This window comes from Triticum dicoccoides, chromosome 5A, assembly GCF_002162155.2.
Source record: "Triticum dicoccoides isolate Atlit2015 ecotype Zavitan chromosome 5A, WEW_v2.0, whole genome shotgun sequence".
NCBI lineage: Eukaryota > Viridiplantae > Streptophyta > Magnoliopsida > Poales > Poaceae > Triticum > Triticum dicoccoides.
The window spans coordinates 272331352-272351906 of record NC_041388.1 but is presented as its reverse complement, the minus strand read 5'-3'; the positions used below and the strand labels follow the sequence as shown (position 1 = coordinate 272351906).

Here is a 20555-nt window from a genome sequence, read left to right as displayed (position 1 = left end):
TTTTTAAAAACCCGAATAAATGCAGATGGATCTGTCTTTCTTAAACTAAAGGAGCAGTGTGAACGTATTTAATGCCACGCCTACATGCACTAGCAGACAAATAAATTACCACATGAATGCACTGTGAGAGCCGGCCGCTCGGTTCAACCAAAAAGTGCGCGGCCACTTTTTAGATTTCAGGATGTTTATTTTCCCATTTTAAGTCGCATACGGTGGGTGGACAGTGGCGAGAGTGCAAAACCTTCTCGCGCTAATGGCGACCACTCCGCTCGCGACTGCCTCTCCCTATCCATTCCCCTCTCTGCTCTCCAAAACCCTAAACCCCACCTCCACCTTCAAGCTCTCTCCTGCTCACTCCCTCTCCCTCTCCCTCCTCACCACCCCAGCGCCCCTCCTCCTCCCCCACAGGCAGGGCCGGCGGCAGCGTGACATCTCGGCGGCGTACGGTGACGGCGACATGGACGACGACTTCGGCGATGCGGGCGACTTTGACCTCGACGGAGACGACGGTGTGGGGGACGACGACGACCTCGACAACGAGCAGGACTACGACGTCGACTACGACCGCCTCCTCGCCCCCGTCAAGCCTCGGCCGCAGCTCTCCGGGGTTGGCAGCGGAGGCGAGGAAGGGGAGGGGGACATCGCCATGGTCGCGGCTGAGAGCTTCGTGTCCACTGGGGCGTCCGCCTCCGACACCGTCGTCGACTACACCGTCGACGAAGATGAGTTCCACAAGATTCGCCTGCTTCACTGCGACTTCTTCATCCGCAAGGTGCCCGACCCTGACCAAGACGTCTACGACTTCCGAGAGGTATATCCTAGTAATTCACCTCATCAACTACATTTTCCAGTAATTTCCTGCTCTATTTGAAATAGACTATTTCACCATTCATGTCTGCAAAAATGCGTTTGGCCTATGTGACATTTCATCTAACAGACCAACATGTCAATCGATGGCAATATTAGGACAGTTGACAACTACTCCCTCCAATCCATATTAATTGTCGCTGGTTTAGTACAACTTGTACTAAATAAACGGCAATTAATATCGATGGAAGGGAGTAGTAATCTTTAAGCTAACTGTGTGGTGCTTGTTCTGCTCAATATGGCATTGTGTGCAACAGATGTATGTCACACCGCCTGACACCGACATCTACTCCATTCCAAGGGTTCTTGCCCCGATGCCACAAAAGGTGCACATATCTTGCTATTTCTTATTTTTGGTGCATGTAAAATGCATTAGGTTATTAATTGTTGATTTTCTCTTTGAAATTCAGTATGTGAGGTGCGCGAAGAAAAACTTTGGCCGCTACCATGTAAGTGAGCCACCGGTTGAGCATCTGCGTGATCCCCTGTACAAGACAGAGAGGGAGATTATGAAGGTATGTCTGAGAACTTTGCCTACTCTGCTAGTTTGTTGTGCCATTCCGTTATGTTCCTTCTGTTGTAAACCAAATGAACTGGCTGAATGTGGCTTGGGAATTAAGTATTTAACAGCCATAAAGGTTCTGAAGTTCTGTCCAGGGTTTTTGCTAGGGATGCAAGCAGTGGCCCGCTTGTCCTGCTAACCATGCCATTTAAGTGTACTAATGGCCTCAACATTTGTACTAGAGTGAGCTAGTATGTGGGAAACTGGGTGTGCTGCTTGCATCCTTAGTTTTTGTCACTCGATTTGCAGTAGTAATGCATCATAGTTGCTTGGTGAGACATGTCCTTGCCAATGGTAGTTTTGACTTGTGAGGTAAAATTAATCTTAATATGCATATCCAATTGAAGAGAAGCTTGTCCAACATCGTCTGAGATGGTTTGGGCATATTCAGCGCGGGTCTCCAGAAGCTCCAGTGCATAGCGTACAGCTAAAGTGTGCTGATAATGTCAAGAGAGGTCTGGGTAGACTGAACTTGACATGGGAGGAGTCCGTAAAGAGAGATCTGAAGGACTGGAGTATCACTTAAGAACTAGACATGGACAGGGGTGCGTGGAAGCTTGCTATCCATGTGCCAGAACCATGAGTTGGTTGCGAGATCTTATGAGCTTCAGCTCTAGCCTACCCCAACTTGTTTGGGACTAAAGGCTTTGTTGTTGTTGTTGATGATGCATATCCAAGCTTCGGTTCACGTGAAGTTAGCAGTGAAACTCCTGAAAAACATCCCGCGTGGCAGATTCTACACTTCTTATAGCTTCTTTACGGGATGTGCAATGCATTGTTTATTGTCCTCACAGTGCAAATTATTGTAGGTGCTAAAACAGGAAATCAGCAAATAAGTACAATTACTTAGTTAGAGATGCTTAAGCTGCACGGCTACATCAGTGGGTTTTCTACTAGCCAAGCTTTAACTTGATTTCCAGCCCAAGATTTGGGACACTTAACTGTTGTTAACTGCATCATATGTTTTACTGCTTTCACCTTAGTGTGTTTATAGGCGAGCAGTTCTGCTCACTGGACATGCTAGCTTATTGTTAAAAAAAGGGCAGCCCCACTGCGCAGGGTCTGGGGAAGGGTCCGACCACTTTGGGTCTATTGTACGCAGCCTTTCCCTACATTTCTGTAAGAGGCTGTTTCCAGGACTTGAACCCGTGACCTCATGGTCACAAGGCAGCAGCTTTACCACATGCTAGCTTATTGTTAATACTAAATATTCTTTTCCATGATATGATATATTAAGTACATATGCATCTAGCTTCATGATTTTATTAAGTATATGTATTTCATTTTTGTTTCTTCTGCTGTAGGTTTTCTTAACAAAACACTACAGAAACAGGCGGTTCAGCGATACAGATTTTTTCCTTGATTTTGAGGAGATTTATGTCATTGACTCAAAAACAAGGTCAATCACAAGAGCGAAAGTAGTGGTAAGACAATTGAAATCTTAATTCTTTCATGATATGAAAATAATAGTTTCTCTTATGTATTTAAGTAATCATGTACTATATCTTTCGCAAAAAGTAATCATGCATATGGAATCTACTGTAACTAATTTTATACTAGTTTCTCATCTAATCTAAATAGTTCAGCCATCTCACCTATGTGCCTGAAAGATAAGTTTTCACTAGTCATTGTTCATTTGCTCTGTTTGTTTACTAGTGATGATTCTGGATTCTAATCAGATGTATCAATGTCAAATGGTGCAGTTTCTTCTGGATATTACCTGTTATTTGTCACACAATGTCAATCATATTAGTCTTGGTCCATATTTGTGGAGTCTCATGTAAATATTAGTATTATCTGAATTTACTACAGGTCAAGTGTCTTCACAATCAAAATTTATGGTCGGACACTGAGATTCTCAATCCTTTCATTGATCATTTAATAAATATCCGTAACCCATAAATATCAATTTAAAAAACAAATAAAAACTATTAGCAGCCTGATGATGTCAAGAAACTAGGGTAGGTGAATTGCAGACTTCTCTAACACCAAAAACTTGTTTTTAAGTGATTTTTTTTCTTTGTTAAGTACTCCCTCCGTATCAAAATATAAGACATCATATATTTTGGTGTACTGTCTGTGGTGACTGATATGTAGTCGTCTTTGGCAGGTGAACGTCCCTGAAGGAAAAAAGAGAGATAGGAGAAATGACCTGCTACTCATACGGGATGGAGGCGAGTCTTTCAGAATAACTGACAAGGTGGTTTACTTGCTTCACAATTATTCTCTTGTTAGCAACAAGCTTGTAGAGCTAATTTCGGTCATTGGTATCACAGTCGCAAAGAGACGACGCCACCACTATCATCCAGAGAGAAGAGTGGACGAAATCGAGACAGGACGTGGAGAAGCATTTCCGGAAGCTCAGAGATTTTGACTACTCGAATTGGTTCTGAAGAAACTGCCGTCGAGCTTCGTCTATGCAGAGAAGGATGTGCAGCGATTTTGTTGTTTCTTTAGCTGCTGCTTGTGCTAGAGCTAATTAACCGTGGTGGTCAAGTGAGAACTGCCATGTCTATATATGGTACTCCCTCTGTTCACTTATATAAGACGTTTTAGTAAATTCAGACAGTGTACTAAACAGTTCAAACTCAGCTGTCTGAAACGCCTTATAAAAAGGAACGGAGGGAGTACGTGTAGCATGGTAGCAAGTAGAATCAAGATGTATGCATTTGAGCAGTATGTCTGTACGAAAATTCAGAGTAGCTAATGGGTATTTTATGGTGGATTGAGGCAATTAAGAAAAAATGGGGTGTTCCGAGAATCGAACTCGGGACCTCTCGCACCCGAAGCGAGAATCATACCACTAGACCAAACACCCGGATTGGTTTCTACATTCTACATAATTTTATATACTCCCTCCGTCCCATAATATATTATGGGACAGAGGGAGTGTAATGTAAACAAAATTTTATTTCCAAGAAAATACCCATCCCATCACCAGCGCATCCCCCATGACTTAAATATTGAGGAAACGAGGCTAAACTAATTTCATTGGATGTCAATTCACAGTTCTCCTCGAACCTCTTTGCTTTTTCCTGATTTTTTAAAATGATTCATAGTTGAACATATAAAGCCTCCTAGGCTCCTAGGCAGAACCGATGGCTCCAGCGCACCGCACCACCCGAGGGGAAAAAACCACCGCACCGTGCTGCGCGTGGGGAAAAAGAGAGGGCGCACCGCACCACACGAGTGAAAAATACACCGCACCGCGCGAGGGACGAAAACGGCGTCGAACCCTAGCCCTAATCCATATCCCCGCGCCCCTCACTCCTCCCTCCCTCGTCCGCCGCCGCTCCCTCCCACCTCCTCCTCCTGCGCCCTAGGAGCCCCGCCGCCGACTGCTACTCCTCCACCGCCTAGCCTCTTCCTCCTCCTCGCCTTCCCATCGCTCGCGCGCAGGCTGTCGTGGTCAAGCGCTTCGCGGGCTAACCCGTCTCCACCGCCTGCTCTGGGTTCGCGCGGGACGGGCTCCCCCGCCTCTTCCTCCTCGCGGCCGAGGTCGACTCCTCCGGAGTGAGTCGAGGGTGGGGGCCGGGTCAAGGATGCTGTTGGCGGTCTGGATGCAGGCGATGGTGGCGGTCGGCAGGGGTCTGGCGGGCGTGGCGGGTGAGGGAAGGAGCAGCAAGGCTGCAGGTCGTTCCATGGCCGAAGAATAGATGGAAGAGGATGAGGGGACGGATGTGAGGGAGAGGAGGGAAGGGACGGATGGGGGAGGGAGAGGAGGGCCGGAGAACTAACCGCCTCTGCCGCCGCCGGTTGCTTCAGGGGAGTCAGGAGCGAGATGGGGTCGCAGCGAGAGGAGCTCGTCCAGGAACGAGCGAACAGGTACGCGGGGTGTGGGCTGCGAGGCGTTTCCGAGCCTTTCCGAGCTTGTCCGCTCGGAAACCTCGCGCGAGCGGTGTAGGTGCGCTGGTGGATCGCTTGGAAGGCCAAGTTTTCCAAGCCCAAATCTTGCAGGTTTTCTTTCTCTGTGCCTAGGATGTGTTTGATGAAAATCCAAGAAGGCTGACAGGGGAGGATTAATCTATGTAAGTCATGTCATTTCATTTTTTCTGTAATTAGTTGCCTAGCCCAACTTTAAGCTGGAATAAATTCCTTATTTTCACTGAAAATGCCCTGTATTTAACTATTTATTTCTCATGCTTGGGTGATGGCTGACCATGGCATTTTCTTGTTGGTTCAGGATAATTTCTAGCTGCCACTTTGTTTTACCAATTTCAGGTTGCTTCTCCATGAGTTTGGGTGTAGTTGCTTCTGCCCTGCAGCACCTTTGCTCATTGGCCATGTTGATTGCTTATCTTTTGTTCCCTTCACGTCATTTGCTTGCTCAAGATTCATTGTTGTAAAAGGATTGCAATTTTTTTTGCAGGTCGGTCTCTCTGGTTCTTTTTGCCGATGGCCTGATTTACGCACTGACAACCTCTTACTATAACGATTCGGCATGCTTCTGTTTTAGATATGGGATATGAAGAAGGGGCGTTCAGGTATGTTCTATCATTTCGATCAATGACACTTTATTTTGGTTCACATTTCTTTACAGGTGGTTGTTGTATGCAAAGTTTATGAGGTTGCCACTGTACCATCAAACTATGCACCATGTTAAGCATCATCCAGAACTGCCATTATATATTTAGTGTAGTAGGTTGATGCAACTTTGTAACCAGTCATGGATTTAAAATAGGCTTTCTACCTCTTTATTTTGGTCGGCATGTTTTGCCGGGATTTTTTAATATTGATCTGCTATATATTAATTACATTTTAGTAGATTGTTGACTGAGAAAGCCTCAACTTTTGTAGCTGGGCCTCAACCGGCCAGACATCAAGCTCCAGCAAGCACGTGTGCCTACCCTCCTTTGCCATGTGTTCCTGCAACAACAGCAGATTGTGTGTGTGTGGTACCAGCCAGATAAATACTACACAAATCATGTTCATGGTATGTTCCCAATCTTGATTTACAGACCGTGTACTGTAGTTAGTTCAGGTGATTACCAATTGATCTAAAACCAACCTCTGTACATGCATATCTCTGAGTTGAGAAGAATGCACATAGCAACTTAAGCACCATTGATGAGAACATAATACTATTTCGATGATTGTCTTGTTCGTGTGCTTGTCTGAATAAAGCGCATATGTTACAGAAGAATTGAAAGATGTGAGAGCAGGCTGCCGTTGGTTAGTTCCATTAATAGTAGCTGTCATAGTATTACCTTTAGTTCAGGTAAAAGAAATAGATGCAGGAAAAAAATACCAACCTGCTTGTGTTCCCGAGAGAGTGTATTTTCTCCATACCTCACCATTCTTGATACATATGGTCATCTCTGTTCTGGACAACACACTTACGACCTCTCTTCATGGCACAAAACTGAAACTGTGCCATGAATATATTTTCCTTGCATGCTTGTCTAAATAAAGTGTGCAATACACATGGCATAGTCGCATAGATATACAAATCCGTTATTCCTGTGCTGATTTGAAGCTTGCTACTTGTGTAAGACCAGTCATAAACAAACATTTCTGTGATTGTAGCTGATTCCTGTCAGTGAAACTTTGCCATGAACATTGTTTATTCAGTGTGATAGCTGATTCCAATCATCCATCAACTAGATTTGTGATAATCACAACAACAAGCTCATATCTTACAAATCGCCTGATTGGTGATTATCCATTTTATATGATGTTTTTCATTTGCAAGTGCTGAGTTTTTTTCCTTTCAAGTTTCCCTCTCTTACTCAATTTCATTAAATATATTTCTCCTCTCATTCCATCATCCAGTCTGTCGGTTACTCATGATGAGTGATTATATGCAATCATCCGACAATAATTAGTATAGATAATTAGTTATGCCAGGTTGCTACATTTCTATCTCCTTTTTGCAATATGAAATATGATGGCATATTAATATTTAGACCCAGTCTCGTTGTCCGCTGCAGCATCACCCTTCTTTTCCGCCGCCCTAACTTTTTTGCACCCCAGACCTAGCAGGCGATAACGGCGCCACGAGGATTCGCTGCCGTGAGGAGGACCCCGACCCGTATGATGGCCACCGGAAGGTCACACACTTCTTTGGCTCGCTCAGACTGGCTCCATTGACGGCTTCTCTAAGGTATCTTCTTGTGCAGCTTCACACTTGCTTGTGTGTCTGGCAAAAAAGTAAGCTACCTGGTACCTCTGTACTCTGCTTTAGCAGGCGTTTGCAGAGGAAGCCAAGGGATACATGATACTGGTAATTTACTAATGATCCATATTGTTTGAATAATTTTGTTGCAAATATTTTCGTTGGTTGTCCTTTTATTTTATTTATAATCTTGCCGATCATGTCTTCCATTGTGCTTCACTGAAAGGTGTTCTGCATATGCGCGCTTGCTTGAGAATGGAATAATCTCACGAATTCTATTGAAAACAGAACTTCCTTATTTCAGTATGCTTAATGTTTGGTTTTAGTAAGAATGTGCTGATAAAGTATTTTTATTTTTACTTTACCGTGTTTAGTTCTGAGGTATTGATACTCCTGTCAATCTGCTCTAATCTGGTTTGCCGATATCCTGAAGGGATTAGACCATCCTATATCTTTTTTTTTCTGATTTTGGTTGGATACCTGCTTAGATGGGTGAACTTTTAACCCATCTTTTATTGCTTGCAGGTGTATTTGTTGGGTTCCTCTTGGCGTGTTGAACAAAAATTGGCGTTCAACACTGCTATTTCAAGATGGTTTGATCAGTACTAGGGAAAACCCATAGATGGAAGGAAATTATTGTAGGTGAGAGCATGGTACCCCGTCTCTTCCTATTTTGTTCCTTTCTTATAGTATTACTTTGAGGCATTATTCCTTATCATGCTACGCAGAGGCCCTTAGGTTTGCATTTGGGTGCTAACCGTTTAATAAACATCATGCATTAGTTAGCTATAATCCTTTATCTTTTCCACAAACATGATGATTATGTTCAGTACGATTGTCTGTTTCATATCCCAGAGATGTATCATTGTAAAGTAAGGTTTAAGGAGATCTAATCCTGGGCATATCAATGTAAGAGCACGTTTTTGTATTAGAATGCTTACTGTGTTTTACATGATGGTGTTTCTAAGAAAGTAAATTTGGTTGTGATCTTCAAATGGTCAGAAATTTAGTTAAGGGATGACAAAGCCTGAATGTGGCCACATTTTGGTGGGGAAGGAGGGATATAGTCTTTATAATTTAATCTTAGCATTACACTTCTGTGATTCTTTGACGAAATGTATCTTGATGTAGTCTTGCCTGTATTGGGACTGGGATTTAAGTCAAATGAATAACATTATTTCATGTGTATATATTTTTGAGGCTGTATAATTTCTCTTTTTTGATTGCTCATAGCATGTTCTTTTTTGATTGTTTGTTTAGGTATCTAAGAATGCTGATGATTACACTCGGAGCAAGCCTTGTTGCGGTGCTGCAAGTGTTGCCCCCCTCCTCCCCAAGGGCAAGGTGAAGGAAGGTGCCTGTGTGCTTCTTCTGCAGCTCGCAGCGAGGATTGCTGTGTCCAACCTGCACAAGAATGCCAAGAAGTCTTTCTCGGAGACGTAAGCCACGACGCATGTTTCTGCCATGATTTCCTTCAGCTGGATTTTGTGGATTTAGGTGTTGAAAAATTATGGGCTGTGGATGCAGGATTAAGGACATGTACCTGCACTACAACGAGAGATCTGGGCTGCTTCTTTGTGGCTTCCAAACTTGAAATGTTTGTTTGGAAGTTAGTTTAGTTTTTTTTGTGGATTCACAGCTTCTCACATGTATCATCCTCCTAGACCTTTAGATTTCCAAAGAAACTAAATGAAGATATGGTGGTATGGTCTCAATAGTACAACTTAAAGCCTTCCATGCTTTATATTTTCTCTGAAATTTTCTCTTGAAGAATCATGTATCTATGTTAGATCCGGTGAGAAAAGGCGGCTTCCAAGTAGAGGATGCGGGAGTGTTGGCCACATTTGGTTTTTGACTTGGGTGTCTAAATATTCTCGCAATACTTGGCTCCCTCTCGGCCTTTGCGCCATTGGCGCAACGAGTCATCTAGTAGAAGTATAAAGGACAATCGAATAGGTTCAACTCTATATCTTCCTGAAGAAAAAAATAACTCTAACATGGTAAGATTCGCCTCTTGGCAGGGTGGTGGAATTTGTGTGCGGGTATTTGTTGGTGCACATCTTCTCGTGACCGAAAAAACGTTCAAAGTCGGCTGGAGTCAGATAGGTCGATTAACGATGGGCTCAGGATTAACAGGCGCTACTGCAAGCAGTCATGCTCCCGGAAACTCTTTGTTGCGCCCGGGCACGCATGCTCTTTTGTACCAGCGTGGCGTTTCACACTGATCTTGAAAGCTGGTAACCGGGACAATGTCTAGCAAACTGGATGCCTATTTACAGTTTTACATCATACCCAATCGCAGGGTGACATAAAAAAAGTGTCTGAATAACATAGTGCTTATTACAAACATACCCCAAAACCAAAAGAGCCACCTAACAACAACTGCCAGAGAACTGCAAACTTCCTATGCTACTCCTTGTTGCCTTTCTTCCTTCCTGTCCCAGCCCCTTCAGCAGATGTAGCATTTTTCGTCTTCTTAGGCACAGTCTGCAGTTTCTCTTCAGGTGTGTCCTTGGTGTTGACCTAACAAAATGTCACATTCAATTTTTTAACAATGTTGGCAGCAACAATAGGTGGATCAGGTCTTTAAGGTGTTGCTCCGAGTTCCGTTTCATGGAGTGGCAACTTCACATCTGATCTTCTGGTTGGACGAGGCAACATCGCCACTTGAGCAATGATATCTTCTATGTTGTCTTGTGCATCGTTTTCCTTGCTGAATTCCTTGTTTTGCTTGTGGATGTTGGTCCCGGGTAATAGGATAGTGAAAGAGGATAGACAAGATGACTGCCGCAAGGCTAACTTGACGGTGGCCTCTATAATTTTTTCTTTATTTTATGCAATTATTAATTAGTGGCTTGGTGCACCTGCATGCGATTCAAAGGTACGTTTAAATTGTTGTCGTTGCATTAGGGCATCTCCAACGCCGACTTTCAAACCTCCCGCAACCGTCCGGACCGCGGATGCCATCCAACGCGGTTCTGTATCGGTCCGCAGAATGGTCCGGACGCGATTTCTCCTGTAAACCGGAGACAAACGTGGGGTGCTTTACGGGAGTCTAGACACGCGAAACGTCGCTCTCCGCCCACTGGCCCTTCCAAAAGGAAGGCGGAGCCCACATTTTTGTAGCATCCAACACCGTTTCCGCGTCAAAATCCCCCGCTTTCTTCGTCCATTCCACCCCGCTCTCCGCCTAATTCTCGCTCTTTCCCCCCATCTTCTCCTTCCTTCCGCCGCCGACGCATGGAACCGTCGGAGAACCTGTCGGAGATGGAGCTGGCGAGGTGCCGAAGGATCCGAGCATCACGCTCGCCTAGAAGACCAACTCAGAGACGCGACAAAAATCGTCGTGTCAAAGCAAAGGCAACAAAGGAGGAGAAGCTCAAGAAGCGGTTGGCCGTCGGTGGGCCTGGTGGTGGCGATGGGCGTGGAGGTTGTGGCGGACGAGGCGGTTAGCGTGGCCATGGTGGATGCCTGCAGATAGGCACGCCGACAGTAGAGACAGCGCCGCGGCCGGAGTCCTACAAGCCTCCGTGCTACTACACTGCCAAGCAGCTCGGAACCCCCGCCAGTACGGTGCCTTACATCGTCGACGTTAACACGGCGCCGCTCTTCTCAGAGTATTCTTTGCCGCAGCTCGTCCTGGCGCGGCCGGCGACCGGGGAGCAGATGGGTGGCCGCGTGCTGTTCGCTACAATGCCCAGAGCGGGGGAGCCAGTGTACGACACGGATAGGGAGATGCTCGACATCATCCATGACGGAGGCGAGGAAGGAGGAGGGGTCTATGAGGACGGGCTGGTGGAAGACTTGGATCCCACCCAATCCGGTAACTACCAGCAGCAGTCCTACACCCAGACGGCCACGAAGCGGTCCTACACTCAGACCAACGATGACACACAACAATAACAACACCATTGGGCCGCCAGAGAGCAGCATCCGGAGGGGTTGGAGAGGAGGAGGAGGACGGCAACAACGATGATCCAAATGATACAACTGGCGATCCGAAGAAGAAGGGTAGAGGAGAGAGTTTCAACATGCGGGAGGATAAGCTATTGTGCGATGCATGGTTGGCCACTAGCCTTGATCCTCGCCATGCCACGGAGCAAAAGGGAACAACCTTTTGGAGGAACATTCACGTATGGTTTCATGAACACAAACATTTCACGCCCTACTCTGACGCGGTCATCCGCAACCGTGAGTGGAAGTCCCTCAACCAATCGATGGTACACCATCCAAGAGGCCATGTCCAAGTATTGTGGGCACTTGGTATCTCATCGCACGGTGGTCTAGCGGTGCACAAATCATGGAGCAAGTAAGTTGATCACTAGCCAGATATGCTTTAGTTTTGTTGATCACTAGCCGGGCATGTATTGCTTTGTTGCTCACTAGACGGATATGCATTGTTTCACTTTGTAGCCTACTCGTGCTTGTGTGGTGTACAAGAAGTTGGAGAAGAAGTCCTTCACCGTCATGCATTGTTAGTTGAAGTTAAATGGTCAACCAAAGTGGAACCGCAACCCAAGCCAATGAGGAAGAAATCGGTGACCCTACCGACCCAACGCAAGAACCGCCGAAGAAAGTTAGAAGAAATTTATGGGGTAAGAAGTGGGAGGAGGAGAGGGCAAAGCGAGAAGGTGCGGCGGCTAAGCTGATGAAGAGGTTCGAGGAGATCTTGGCGAAGAAGGAGGAGGCATGCATGAGGAGCTCGAACATCAAGGAGGAGAGGAAGGCGGAGAGGTTCAAACAGTTGATGGAGGCGACAGAGAAAAAGATCAAGCTTGAAGAGAGGAAGGCCACGCTCGAGGAAAAGAGGGCGGTGATCACCGCCAATGCGGAGGACGTCAACATGTTGACCTTGAATGTCGACTCTTTTGGATGCCAACGCTAGAGTGATCGTGCAATCCGTCCGCTACCAGATGTTGCGGCGGCACAAAGATGAGTTGGCGGAGGCGGACGCGGAGGTTGCCTACACAGCAGCGACGACACCTTCTTGATCGGGGAGCAGCTTGCTGGGATTATCGGTCTAACATGGCAGAAATGCATGGACTGCCAGACTAATGTTCTTTTGAACTTGGGCATGTAAAGACTAAGCATATTTGCCTCTTTTTGGTTGTGATCGGAGATGCGATCCGACGTGTTATGTGGATCAGGGTACATTTGAATTTGAATTCACTGACGGACATATACATGATATGGTTGGTTGGATGCCTCCCGCATCCGCATGCGTGGATCGCGCACGGATGCCGGAGGAAATTTGCTGGTTGCCGTTGTAGCCATAACTTTACACCTAATTTATATGCTTTATTATGTTGCATGTTGCAGCAAAATACTCCAAAGATTCTCAAAGACATTACCATACCTTGCAATTGCATTTGTCATGAGTATCAGTTGTGTGCAACTGAAATTAAAATGCCAGCTTCTCTCTCTTTTCTCCACTTTCCTTCGGGAAAGATTCTTCCTTCCAGATCCAGTTAACATATGGACCCCTTGAATGGATAATGTAGCAACCACGGATTCCAGGATTCTTTTCTCATGACTAAGGCCGGCCTCGCTTCTCACTGTGTGCCGGACACTATTAAAAGTTTAAAACTTGGATAACTCAGGCGACTCGCTGTTGCTTATTCGATCAACATCATCCAAACAGACAGAATTCTATCTACTATAATCCGCAACGCATCGCTGGGTTTCTTGGTTCCTTCAATCATAGACATAGAGAAGAGGGAAGGGAACCTAATAATCCTACCCCCACCTCCATCACACCTACTAGATGATGGAGACAACAACGCCACTTGCTGGATGGATGGATAGTACAAAGCAGATAAGATAATCCCGTCTTCCCCGCTGGATGGATTAGGACAAATGAGCCGCGCCACGTCATGGGCCATTAATTAACTGGTACTCCTAATTGGTCGTCATCATCATCGTCTCGTCTCGATCCACGGCCGGCCGGCCGTGATCTGAGCGTCTGATCCACCGCTAGTAGCTCCACCGCTCGTTCTCCTGGCCGTCCTCGCCGGTGGCCGCCGGCAGCTGCGAGTAGAAGTCCAGCTCGAAGCACCTCGCCTCCTCCTCCCTCCGTTTGGCTGCGTAGTACTGGTGCGCCAGCGCCGCTCCGCCGAGTGCGGCAGCGACCGTGAACCCCGCCGCCTTGCCCCGCCGCCGGCCGCACGCCACCGAGGCGCCAACCGCCGTCGTCCACATCGCCCCTGCATCCACGGCAAAGACGCAGCCAAAATTAGTGCCCGGTCTCGCATCACAACTACGTACAAGAACACCGATCAGAGATCGCGGGAGGGAAGGGGGGACCGAGGGGCTGAGACTAACCGACGGTGGCGAGCTTGTGCTGGTCCGCCCAGGACTGCACCGACGAGCTCATCTTCTCCATCTCCGGTGGACGAGGTTCCCAATCTCTTACAGTGATTCTCGGACCGGATGACTTTTTTTGGGAATGGGGAATTGGATGGGATCAGCAGGTCAGGTTGGTGGCGTATTTGTAGCTGCGCTGCGCGCCCACTGGCTTCTATCGATCGTCAGCTAAAAGGAAAAGGATAAATGAAACCAGTGGCCCAGCCACCAGTTTCTGTCGCGGTTTGCTTCGTTGGGTTGCCTCTCTATTCGGAGGTAGCCCGAGGTTTTATGAGGTCCTTCTTATCCAGGTTGCTCGCCATCACACTGACACGTGGGACTTAAAGTAGCGCGTCGGGACCACCGTCTGTCCCACGAGTGCGTGATAGCTTTAACAAACTATTTTTTTTCTTTTCTTTTCTGAAAAAACATTTTTTGTAGACAGGTTGGACAAGCTTTCACTGCTAAGGGTGCCCTGTATCACACCGTTGTGAACTCTTCCCAATATGACATCCGCAGCTCATCAAATTATCCTAAATGTTTGAAATGAACGGTTCAAAACATTTTTAGGCCTTCAATGCAGCTCACCAAATCGGACCAGACTGATTCAGATGTTTGAAATCCTCTATGTCGGCCCAAAATCGGGAAGCTCTTGAGGAGCTCATACGTCTGCCGACTTCCAACAACTCAGTCCTATCCGAAAACCCTCTCCGGCTCTAGAACCCCCATCACTGAAGCCGCTATCACCGTCTCGCCGTCTAGTCGCATTCATGTTGGCGCGCCGCCCGAGAAGCCCACTTCGGATCTTAAAACCGGTTGGCGTCTTCCCAAAACCTATCATCTGACTCCCCCTATCTGAGAGTTGTCACACACAATACCTCCATCGGCCGCCGCAATGGGCAAGAAGACCAAGGCAAAGAACACTCGAGCATGGTGGCTGCTCGGCGGCTACCGCTCGGAATAACCTCCGCTACACCAGGACTACAAATCTGAGGGGGGGCTTCGAGCGAATCCATGATACCTCCCTCGATCATCGGGTTCATCTTCATCCACCGCTTCGCCCGCCACGAAGGAGGAGTTGCTCTCAAATGACGACGTCTTGAAGGAGAAGCCCGTGAAGGAGGTGGAGCCCGCCCTACCCGCGGCAACAAACGCTGAGTTTATGCAGCGCCTTTGTTCACAATGTGGAAGTCGTTGGCCGACCGAGGTTTGGCGACGCAGACCCCTCCCCATAACCACAGTGTCCAAATCAGACACTACGGCAGTCGTCCCCGCCGCCTTGGTGCCAAATGGTGCCCGACCCCGGTGAAGCAAGAGTCCTCCCAACCAAAGCCCTGTAGCCACCTCGACTACTACCTCCAATGTAGCGGGTCGTTCTCGTCATCAGGGGAATCCAAATGTCTTGACGGGCTAGAGGAGCATTGGGCACAATGCTCAACGATGTTCGCCAAGGCCAAGGGGGCACTGACGAAGCTATGTACCTAGGGTAGGGTCATGGACCTGTCCAAACTGCCCTACCCAAGGACATCTCTAGAAGAAATCACCTTTCAATCGACTCGGAGGTGTTCCACTCGACAGACTCGAAGACACTCGACCAAGAAGCGATCACTCGACCAAGACCAAACCACTCGACGGCCAGGAGACCTAAAGGCACTCCGCATGCTAACGGTCGGTTATTAAGTAGCCTTTATGGTCATCATAACACTTTATTAGGGGCGTTACCAGTAACGCCCGACCTTAATGTATTTAAAACCCTGCATAACTGAGGGCCGGAGGGGTCCGGCGAACTCTATATAAGCCACCCCCTCCTCGGTGTAAAGGGTTCGCACCCCTATAATTCATACACGCATAATCCAGTCGACCGCCTCCGGGCTCCGAGACGTAGGGCTATTACTTCCTCCGAGAAGGGCCTGAACTCGTAAACCTCGTGTGCTTACAACTTCTCCATAACTAAGATCTTGCCTCTCCATACTTACCCCCCTACATTACTGTCAGACTTAGAACCACGAGAGTTGGCGCCCACCGTGGGGCAGGTGTTTTAGCGATTTGTTGGAGGAGTTGCGATCTTTTCCAATCCGAATCATCATGGTTTCCGGCGGAGTTTTGGTGGAGGGCCGCGAGATCCGTCTCGGCGCGCTCACGTTCATCGCCGATGACTCTGCTTGGCTTCAGGAGGCTCCGCTCGACGTGGACGCGCTCCTTGTCCGCGGGGCGATGCACTTTCGCGCGTGCGTCCACGGCATCCTTTTGCGGCAACCGTCGACCCACTATCGGTCGGCTCCTGTGCTGTCCTCCCTCCCTGTCTTCCGCCGGCGCAAGCGCTCCGGTCGGTCGAGACTTCAGCGGTGGGTGAGACACGCGGTGGCACGCTAGTCGGCCACCCCTCAAGTCGCGGCGATCGAGCCCGACGAATCCCTCTACGGCCTGTTCGATCTATCGACTGGCTCTACAAAGACCGCATCCGAGTGCGACAGCAGTGATCCGGCGGCGGAGGTTCTGATGGTCTATGGACCGCCCAGTCCTCCCGGTTTTCCCCGCACCGACGGAGGCGCGGGTGGAGGCGACCCGTCGCGTCCCCATGAGGAATATCTCCCCGAGCCTCTCACGTCGTTGCAGAGAGAAGAACTTCGTCGCCGGAACATGGATGCGCTGCACAGTCCCATCGTCGGAGAAACCCCCGAGGCTCGTGCCTTGGAGGACGCGCGCCTGGCAAACTTGGACGAGCGCACTCGACTAGAGAACCTCCAGCGAGCACTCGACGAGCGTGCGCGACAATGGGTTCCCGAATCCAGTCGACGTCAGCTCTTCCCGCCTCCGCAGGTATATCGAACTTCGATTCAGAATTTAGCAGCCGCGGCCCATATAGCAGAGTCGATTCAGCCTTCCCAGTCGGAGGCTGGCAGAGGTTTGCTGCAGATCAGAGCGTTACTCTGGGCAGCAGGAGACCAGAATTCCGCTGTTTCTCAGTCGCGGAACAGGATTCACAGCAGATCCGTTGCTGCAGACACAGTCCAGTCGGCTCATAGCCCAAGATCGCCCCCGAGGCGTGAGGGACGTGGGGACCGGCGTAATCAGTACGAGAACCGTGAGCAATATGATCACCGATTCGATCGTGACGATCGACGTCGAGTGCCCACCCCTCCCCCGAGGAGCGGGTCGTATGCGCCTCGACAGCAGGATGACAGGCGCCCTCGTAGTGTTGGGCGAAGGATTCCAGTCGACTCCAGGGAGCCAGGCTTTGATGCGAGATCCATTCTCGTTCAAGGTTTGGTCGACAGGAACAGAGCTCACCGAGAAGGTCACGACAGAGACGCACCTACCAGCAGCAGAGCACATGTTTCGGGGCCAGAGTGCTTTAGTAGAGCCATCAGGGCCGCTGTGATTCCTCCCAACTTCAGGTTGGCGACTGGAGTCAGCAAGTTCACTGGTGAGTCCAAGCCCGATACTTGGCTTGAAGACTACCGAGTGGCCGTCCAGATTGGCGGCGGCAATGATGAAGTGGCCATGAAGCACCCGCCTCTCATGTTGGAGGGCTCGGCCAGAGCGTGGCTGAACCAGTTAGCACCCAGCAGCATTTACACTTGGGAAGATCTCGCCCGAGTGCTTGTCACCACATTTGAAGGAACATGCAAGTGACTGGCAGGGCTGACGGAACTGCGGTCTTGCATGCAGAAGCCGAATGAAACTTTGAGGGATTACATCCAGAGATGGATCACGTTACATCACACGGTAGAGAATGTGCCTGACCACCAAGCAGTCTGTGCCTTCAAAGAAGGCATCAAGTATAGAGAACTGAATCTGAAATTCGGTCAGACCGGAGATATGTCTCTGAATCGGATGATGGAGATTGCCACCAAGTACGCTAATGCTGAAGATGAGGATCAATTCAGCAGTGGCAAGCTCAAGTCAGTCGCTCAAGAAACTGGAGGAAATTCCAATCGGAAACAGAAGCGGAAAGCCGAGCCAGCTGCTCCTGGGGAAGCCTTGGCTGTAACCCAAGGAAAGTTTAAAGGGAAACCCAAAGGACCTTGGAACCCCAAGAAAGTTAAAGACCAGGACGGAAATGATGTGTTGGATTTGCCATGTCTCGTCCACACCAAGAAAGATGAAGAGGGTAACTTCATTTACCCGAAACATACCACTCGACAGTGTTGACTCTTGATCCAGCAGTTCCAGGGCAAGCAGCCCAAAGATAAGGAAAATGAGTCGGACAAAGTTGAGGACAAGGAAGATAGTGACGATGGATACCCCCAGGTCAATTCCACCCTGATGATTTTTGCTGATGTTGAAAGCAAAACTCGACTGAAAGTTATCAATCGAGAGGTGAATATGGTTGCTCCGGCGACACCCAGTTATCTGAAGTGGTCTCAGACTGCCATAACATTCGACCGGTCCGATCACCCAACGCACATTGCCACCCCTGGGAGGCAAGCTTCGGTGGTCGACCCAGTTGTTGAAGGCACTCGACTGACCAAAGTCTTGATGGATGGTGGCAGTGGTTTGAACATATTATATGCTGAGACGTTGAAAGGGATGGGCATTCCGATGTCCAGACTCAGTACCAGCAACATGAGTTTCCATGGAGTCGTTCCTGGGAAGAAGGCTGAATCACTCGGCCAGATTGCTCTTGATGTGGTTTTCGGTGATTCCAAGAATTACCGCAAAGAAAGGTTGACGTTTGAAGTTGTAGACTTCCAGAGTGCCTATCACGCTATTTTGGGCAGGCCGGCTTATGCACGCTTCATGGCCCGACCATGTTATGTGTATCTCAAATTGAAGATGCCTGGCCCAAAGGTGTGATCACTATTACGGGCAATCGGAAGAAAGCGGAAGAATGTTTTCAGAAAGGTTCAAAGATCGCTGATGCTCAGATGGCAGTGGTGGAGCTGCAGGAATACCAGAAGACTGCTGACTCGAGTGATTTGTTGTGAGCCAAGAAGCCCGCTACAGAATCAGCTTTTCAGTCGTCTAGCGAAACGAAGACAGCTCACATCCACCCGACCGATCCCAGCGCTGCTCCAACTCATATCTCAACAACACTCGACTCCAAATAGGAAGAAGCGCTCATCCAGTTCCTCCGTGAGAACTGGGACATTTTCGCATGGAAGCCTTCTGACATGTCGGGTGTTCCCAGGGAGCTGGCTGAGCACCGCCTAAGAGTCGACTCAAAAGTAAAACCTGTCAAGGAACATCTCCGTCGGTCCGCCATCCAGAAGAGAAAGGCTATTGGCGATGAAGTGGCTCTGCTCTTAGCAGCGGAGTTCATCCGAGAAATCTACCACTCTGAGTGGCTCGCCAATGTTGTCATGGTCCCCAAGAAGGACAAGTCACTTCGCATGTGCATTGACTTTAAACATATCAATCGGGCCTGCCCGAAAGATCATTTTCCTCTCCCCCGCATCGATCAGATAGTCGACTCGACTGCGGGATGTGAGCGACTGTCTTTTTTAGACGCCTATTCCGGGTACCATTAGATCCGTCTGTATGGACCTGACGAGATCAAAACAGCTTTCATCACTCCATTCGGGTGCTTCTGTTATATTACCATGCCGTTCGGCCTCAAGAATGCCGGAGCCACATTCATGAGGATGATTCAGAAGTGTTTGCTCACTCAAATCAGTCGGAATGTGGAAGCGTACATGGATGACATTGTGGTCAAGTCACGGAAGGGTTCCGACCTGCTGGCTGACCTTGCTGAAACCTTTGCCAACCTCAGGAGGTATGATATCAAGCTTAATCCATCAAAGTGCACATTCGGAGTTCCTGGTGGAAAATTACTCGGTTTTCTCGTTTCTGAACGGGGAATCGACGCCAATCCATAAAAAGTCAGTACTATACCCCGAATGAGAAGTCCTGTGCGAGTGCACGACGTCCAGAAGCTTACTGGTTGCTTGGCCGCTTTAAGTCGATTCATATCTCGTCTCGGTGAAAAGGCATTGCCTCTTTACCGATTGATGAAGAAGTCCGACAAGTTCGAGTGGACTCCCGAAGCTGATGCAGCGTTTGCAGAGCTTAAAGCTCCGCTCTCCACCCAGCCGGTGCTTGCTACCCCAATCAGCAAGGAGCCTTTGCTGCTTAAATCGCAGCCACGGGACAAGTCGTCAGTACGGTACTTACGGTCGAGCGGGAAGAAGAAGGAAAAGCCTTCAAAGTTCAGCGCCCAGTATATTATATTTCTGAAGTTTTGACCCCGTCGAAGCAAAGATATCCTCATTATCAGAAGCTTGTATATGGGATTTATATGACCACAAAGAAAGTTGCTCACTGCTTCTCTGATCATTCCATTACAGTCGTCAGCGACGCTCCATTCTCAGAGATCCTGCACAACAGAGATGCAACTGGTCGAGTGGCAAAATGGGCGATTGAACTCCTTCCTCGAGATATCAAGTTCGAGGCAAAGAAATCTATCAAGTCCCAGGCAATAGCAGATTTCGTCGCCGAGTGGATTGAACAGCAACTGCCGACTCAGGTTCACTCAACGCATTGGACCATGTTCTTCGATGGTTCCAAAATGCCGAATGGTTCCGGTGCCGGGGTGGTGTTGGTCTCCCCCCGAGGAGATAAGCTTAGATATGTTCTTCAAATCCACTTTGATTCCTCCAATAACGAGGCGGAATATGAAGCACTTTTATATGGGTTGCGCATGGCCATTTCACTCGGCGTCCGACG

The 20555-nt window shown here is 48.4% G+C and overlaps 2 protein-coding genes, 1 long non-coding RNA gene and 1 other non-coding gene across 9 annotated transcripts; 2 read left to right on the top strand and 2 right to left on the bottom strand.

Annotated features, from left to right (window-relative positions):
* The first annotated feature begins 205 nt into the window (after positions 1-205).
* LOC119300967 lies at positions 206-4155 on the top strand. Its single transcript, XM_037577868.1, has 6 exons — positions 206-811; positions 1125-1193; positions 1278-1382; positions 2734-2853; positions 3540-3629; positions 3706-4155. The coding sequence occupies exons 1-6, from the start codon at positions 254-256 to the stop codon at positions 3820-3822; spliced, it is 1059 nt and encodes a 352-aa protein (XP_037433765.1). The 5' UTR covers positions 206-253; the 3' UTR covers positions 3823-4155.
* A 20-nt stretch (positions 4156-4175) lies between these two features.
* TRNAP-CGG lies at positions 4176-4247 on the bottom strand. Its single transcript has one exon. It is a non-coding gene; the product is annotated as a tRNA-Pro (tRNA).
* A 374-nt stretch (positions 4248-4621) lies between these two features.
* Positions 4622-9365, top strand: LOC119300966. 6 transcript variants are annotated; one of them, XR_005146830.1, is made up of 8 exons: positions 4624-5457; positions 5613-5714; positions 5799-5913; positions 6227-6362; positions 7403-7532; positions 8070-8186; positions 8805-8983; positions 9072-9365. It is a non-coding gene; the product is annotated as an uncharacterized LOC119300966 (long non-coding RNA). The 6 variants fall into 6 exon arrangements; XR_005146831.1 differs by having other exon boundaries at positions 4625-5457; positions 5651-5714; XR_005146833.1 differs by adding an exon at positions 7617-7652 and having other exon boundaries at positions 4622-5913.
* Positions 9366-13125: 3760 nt separating this feature from the next.
* Positions 13126-14135, bottom strand: LOC119300965. Its single transcript, XM_037577867.1, has 2 exons — positions 13866-14135; positions 13126-13747 (listed from the first exon to the last, which is right to left on the bottom strand). Exons 1-2 carry the CDS (start codon positions 13924-13926, stop codon positions 13518-13520), a joined length of 291 nt encoding a protein of 96 aa, XP_037433764.1. The 5' UTR covers positions 13927-14135; the 3' UTR covers positions 13126-13517.
* Between the last annotated feature and the right edge of the window lie 6420 nt (positions 14136-20555).

What these genes read in the sequence shown, in the direction of transcription:
- LOC119300965 (XM_037577867.1), bottom strand. Translation starts at nt 13,926, where the DNA reads ATGGAGAAGATGAGCTCGTCGGTGCAGTCCTGGGCGGACCAGCACAAG. An exon ending in GCACAAGCTCGCCACCGTCG is followed by an intron (nt 13,748 to 13,865) that starts GTTAGTCTCAGC and finishes CCGTGGATGCAG; the next exon opens with GGGCGATGTGGACGACGGCG.
- LOC119300967 (XM_037577868.1), top strand. Translation starts at nt 254, where the DNA reads ATGGCGACCACTCCGCTCGCGACTGCCTCTCCCTATCCATTCCCCTCT. An exon ending in CAGAGAGGGAGATTATGAAG is followed by an intron (nt 1,383 to 2,733) that starts GTATGTCTGAGA and finishes CTTCTGCTGTAG; the next exon opens with GTTTTCTTAACAAAACACTA. An exon ending in TCACAAGAGCGAAAGTAGTG is followed by an intron (nt 2,854 to 3,539) that starts GTAAGACAATTG and finishes CGTCTTTGGCAG; the next exon opens with GTGAACGTCCCTGAAGGAAA.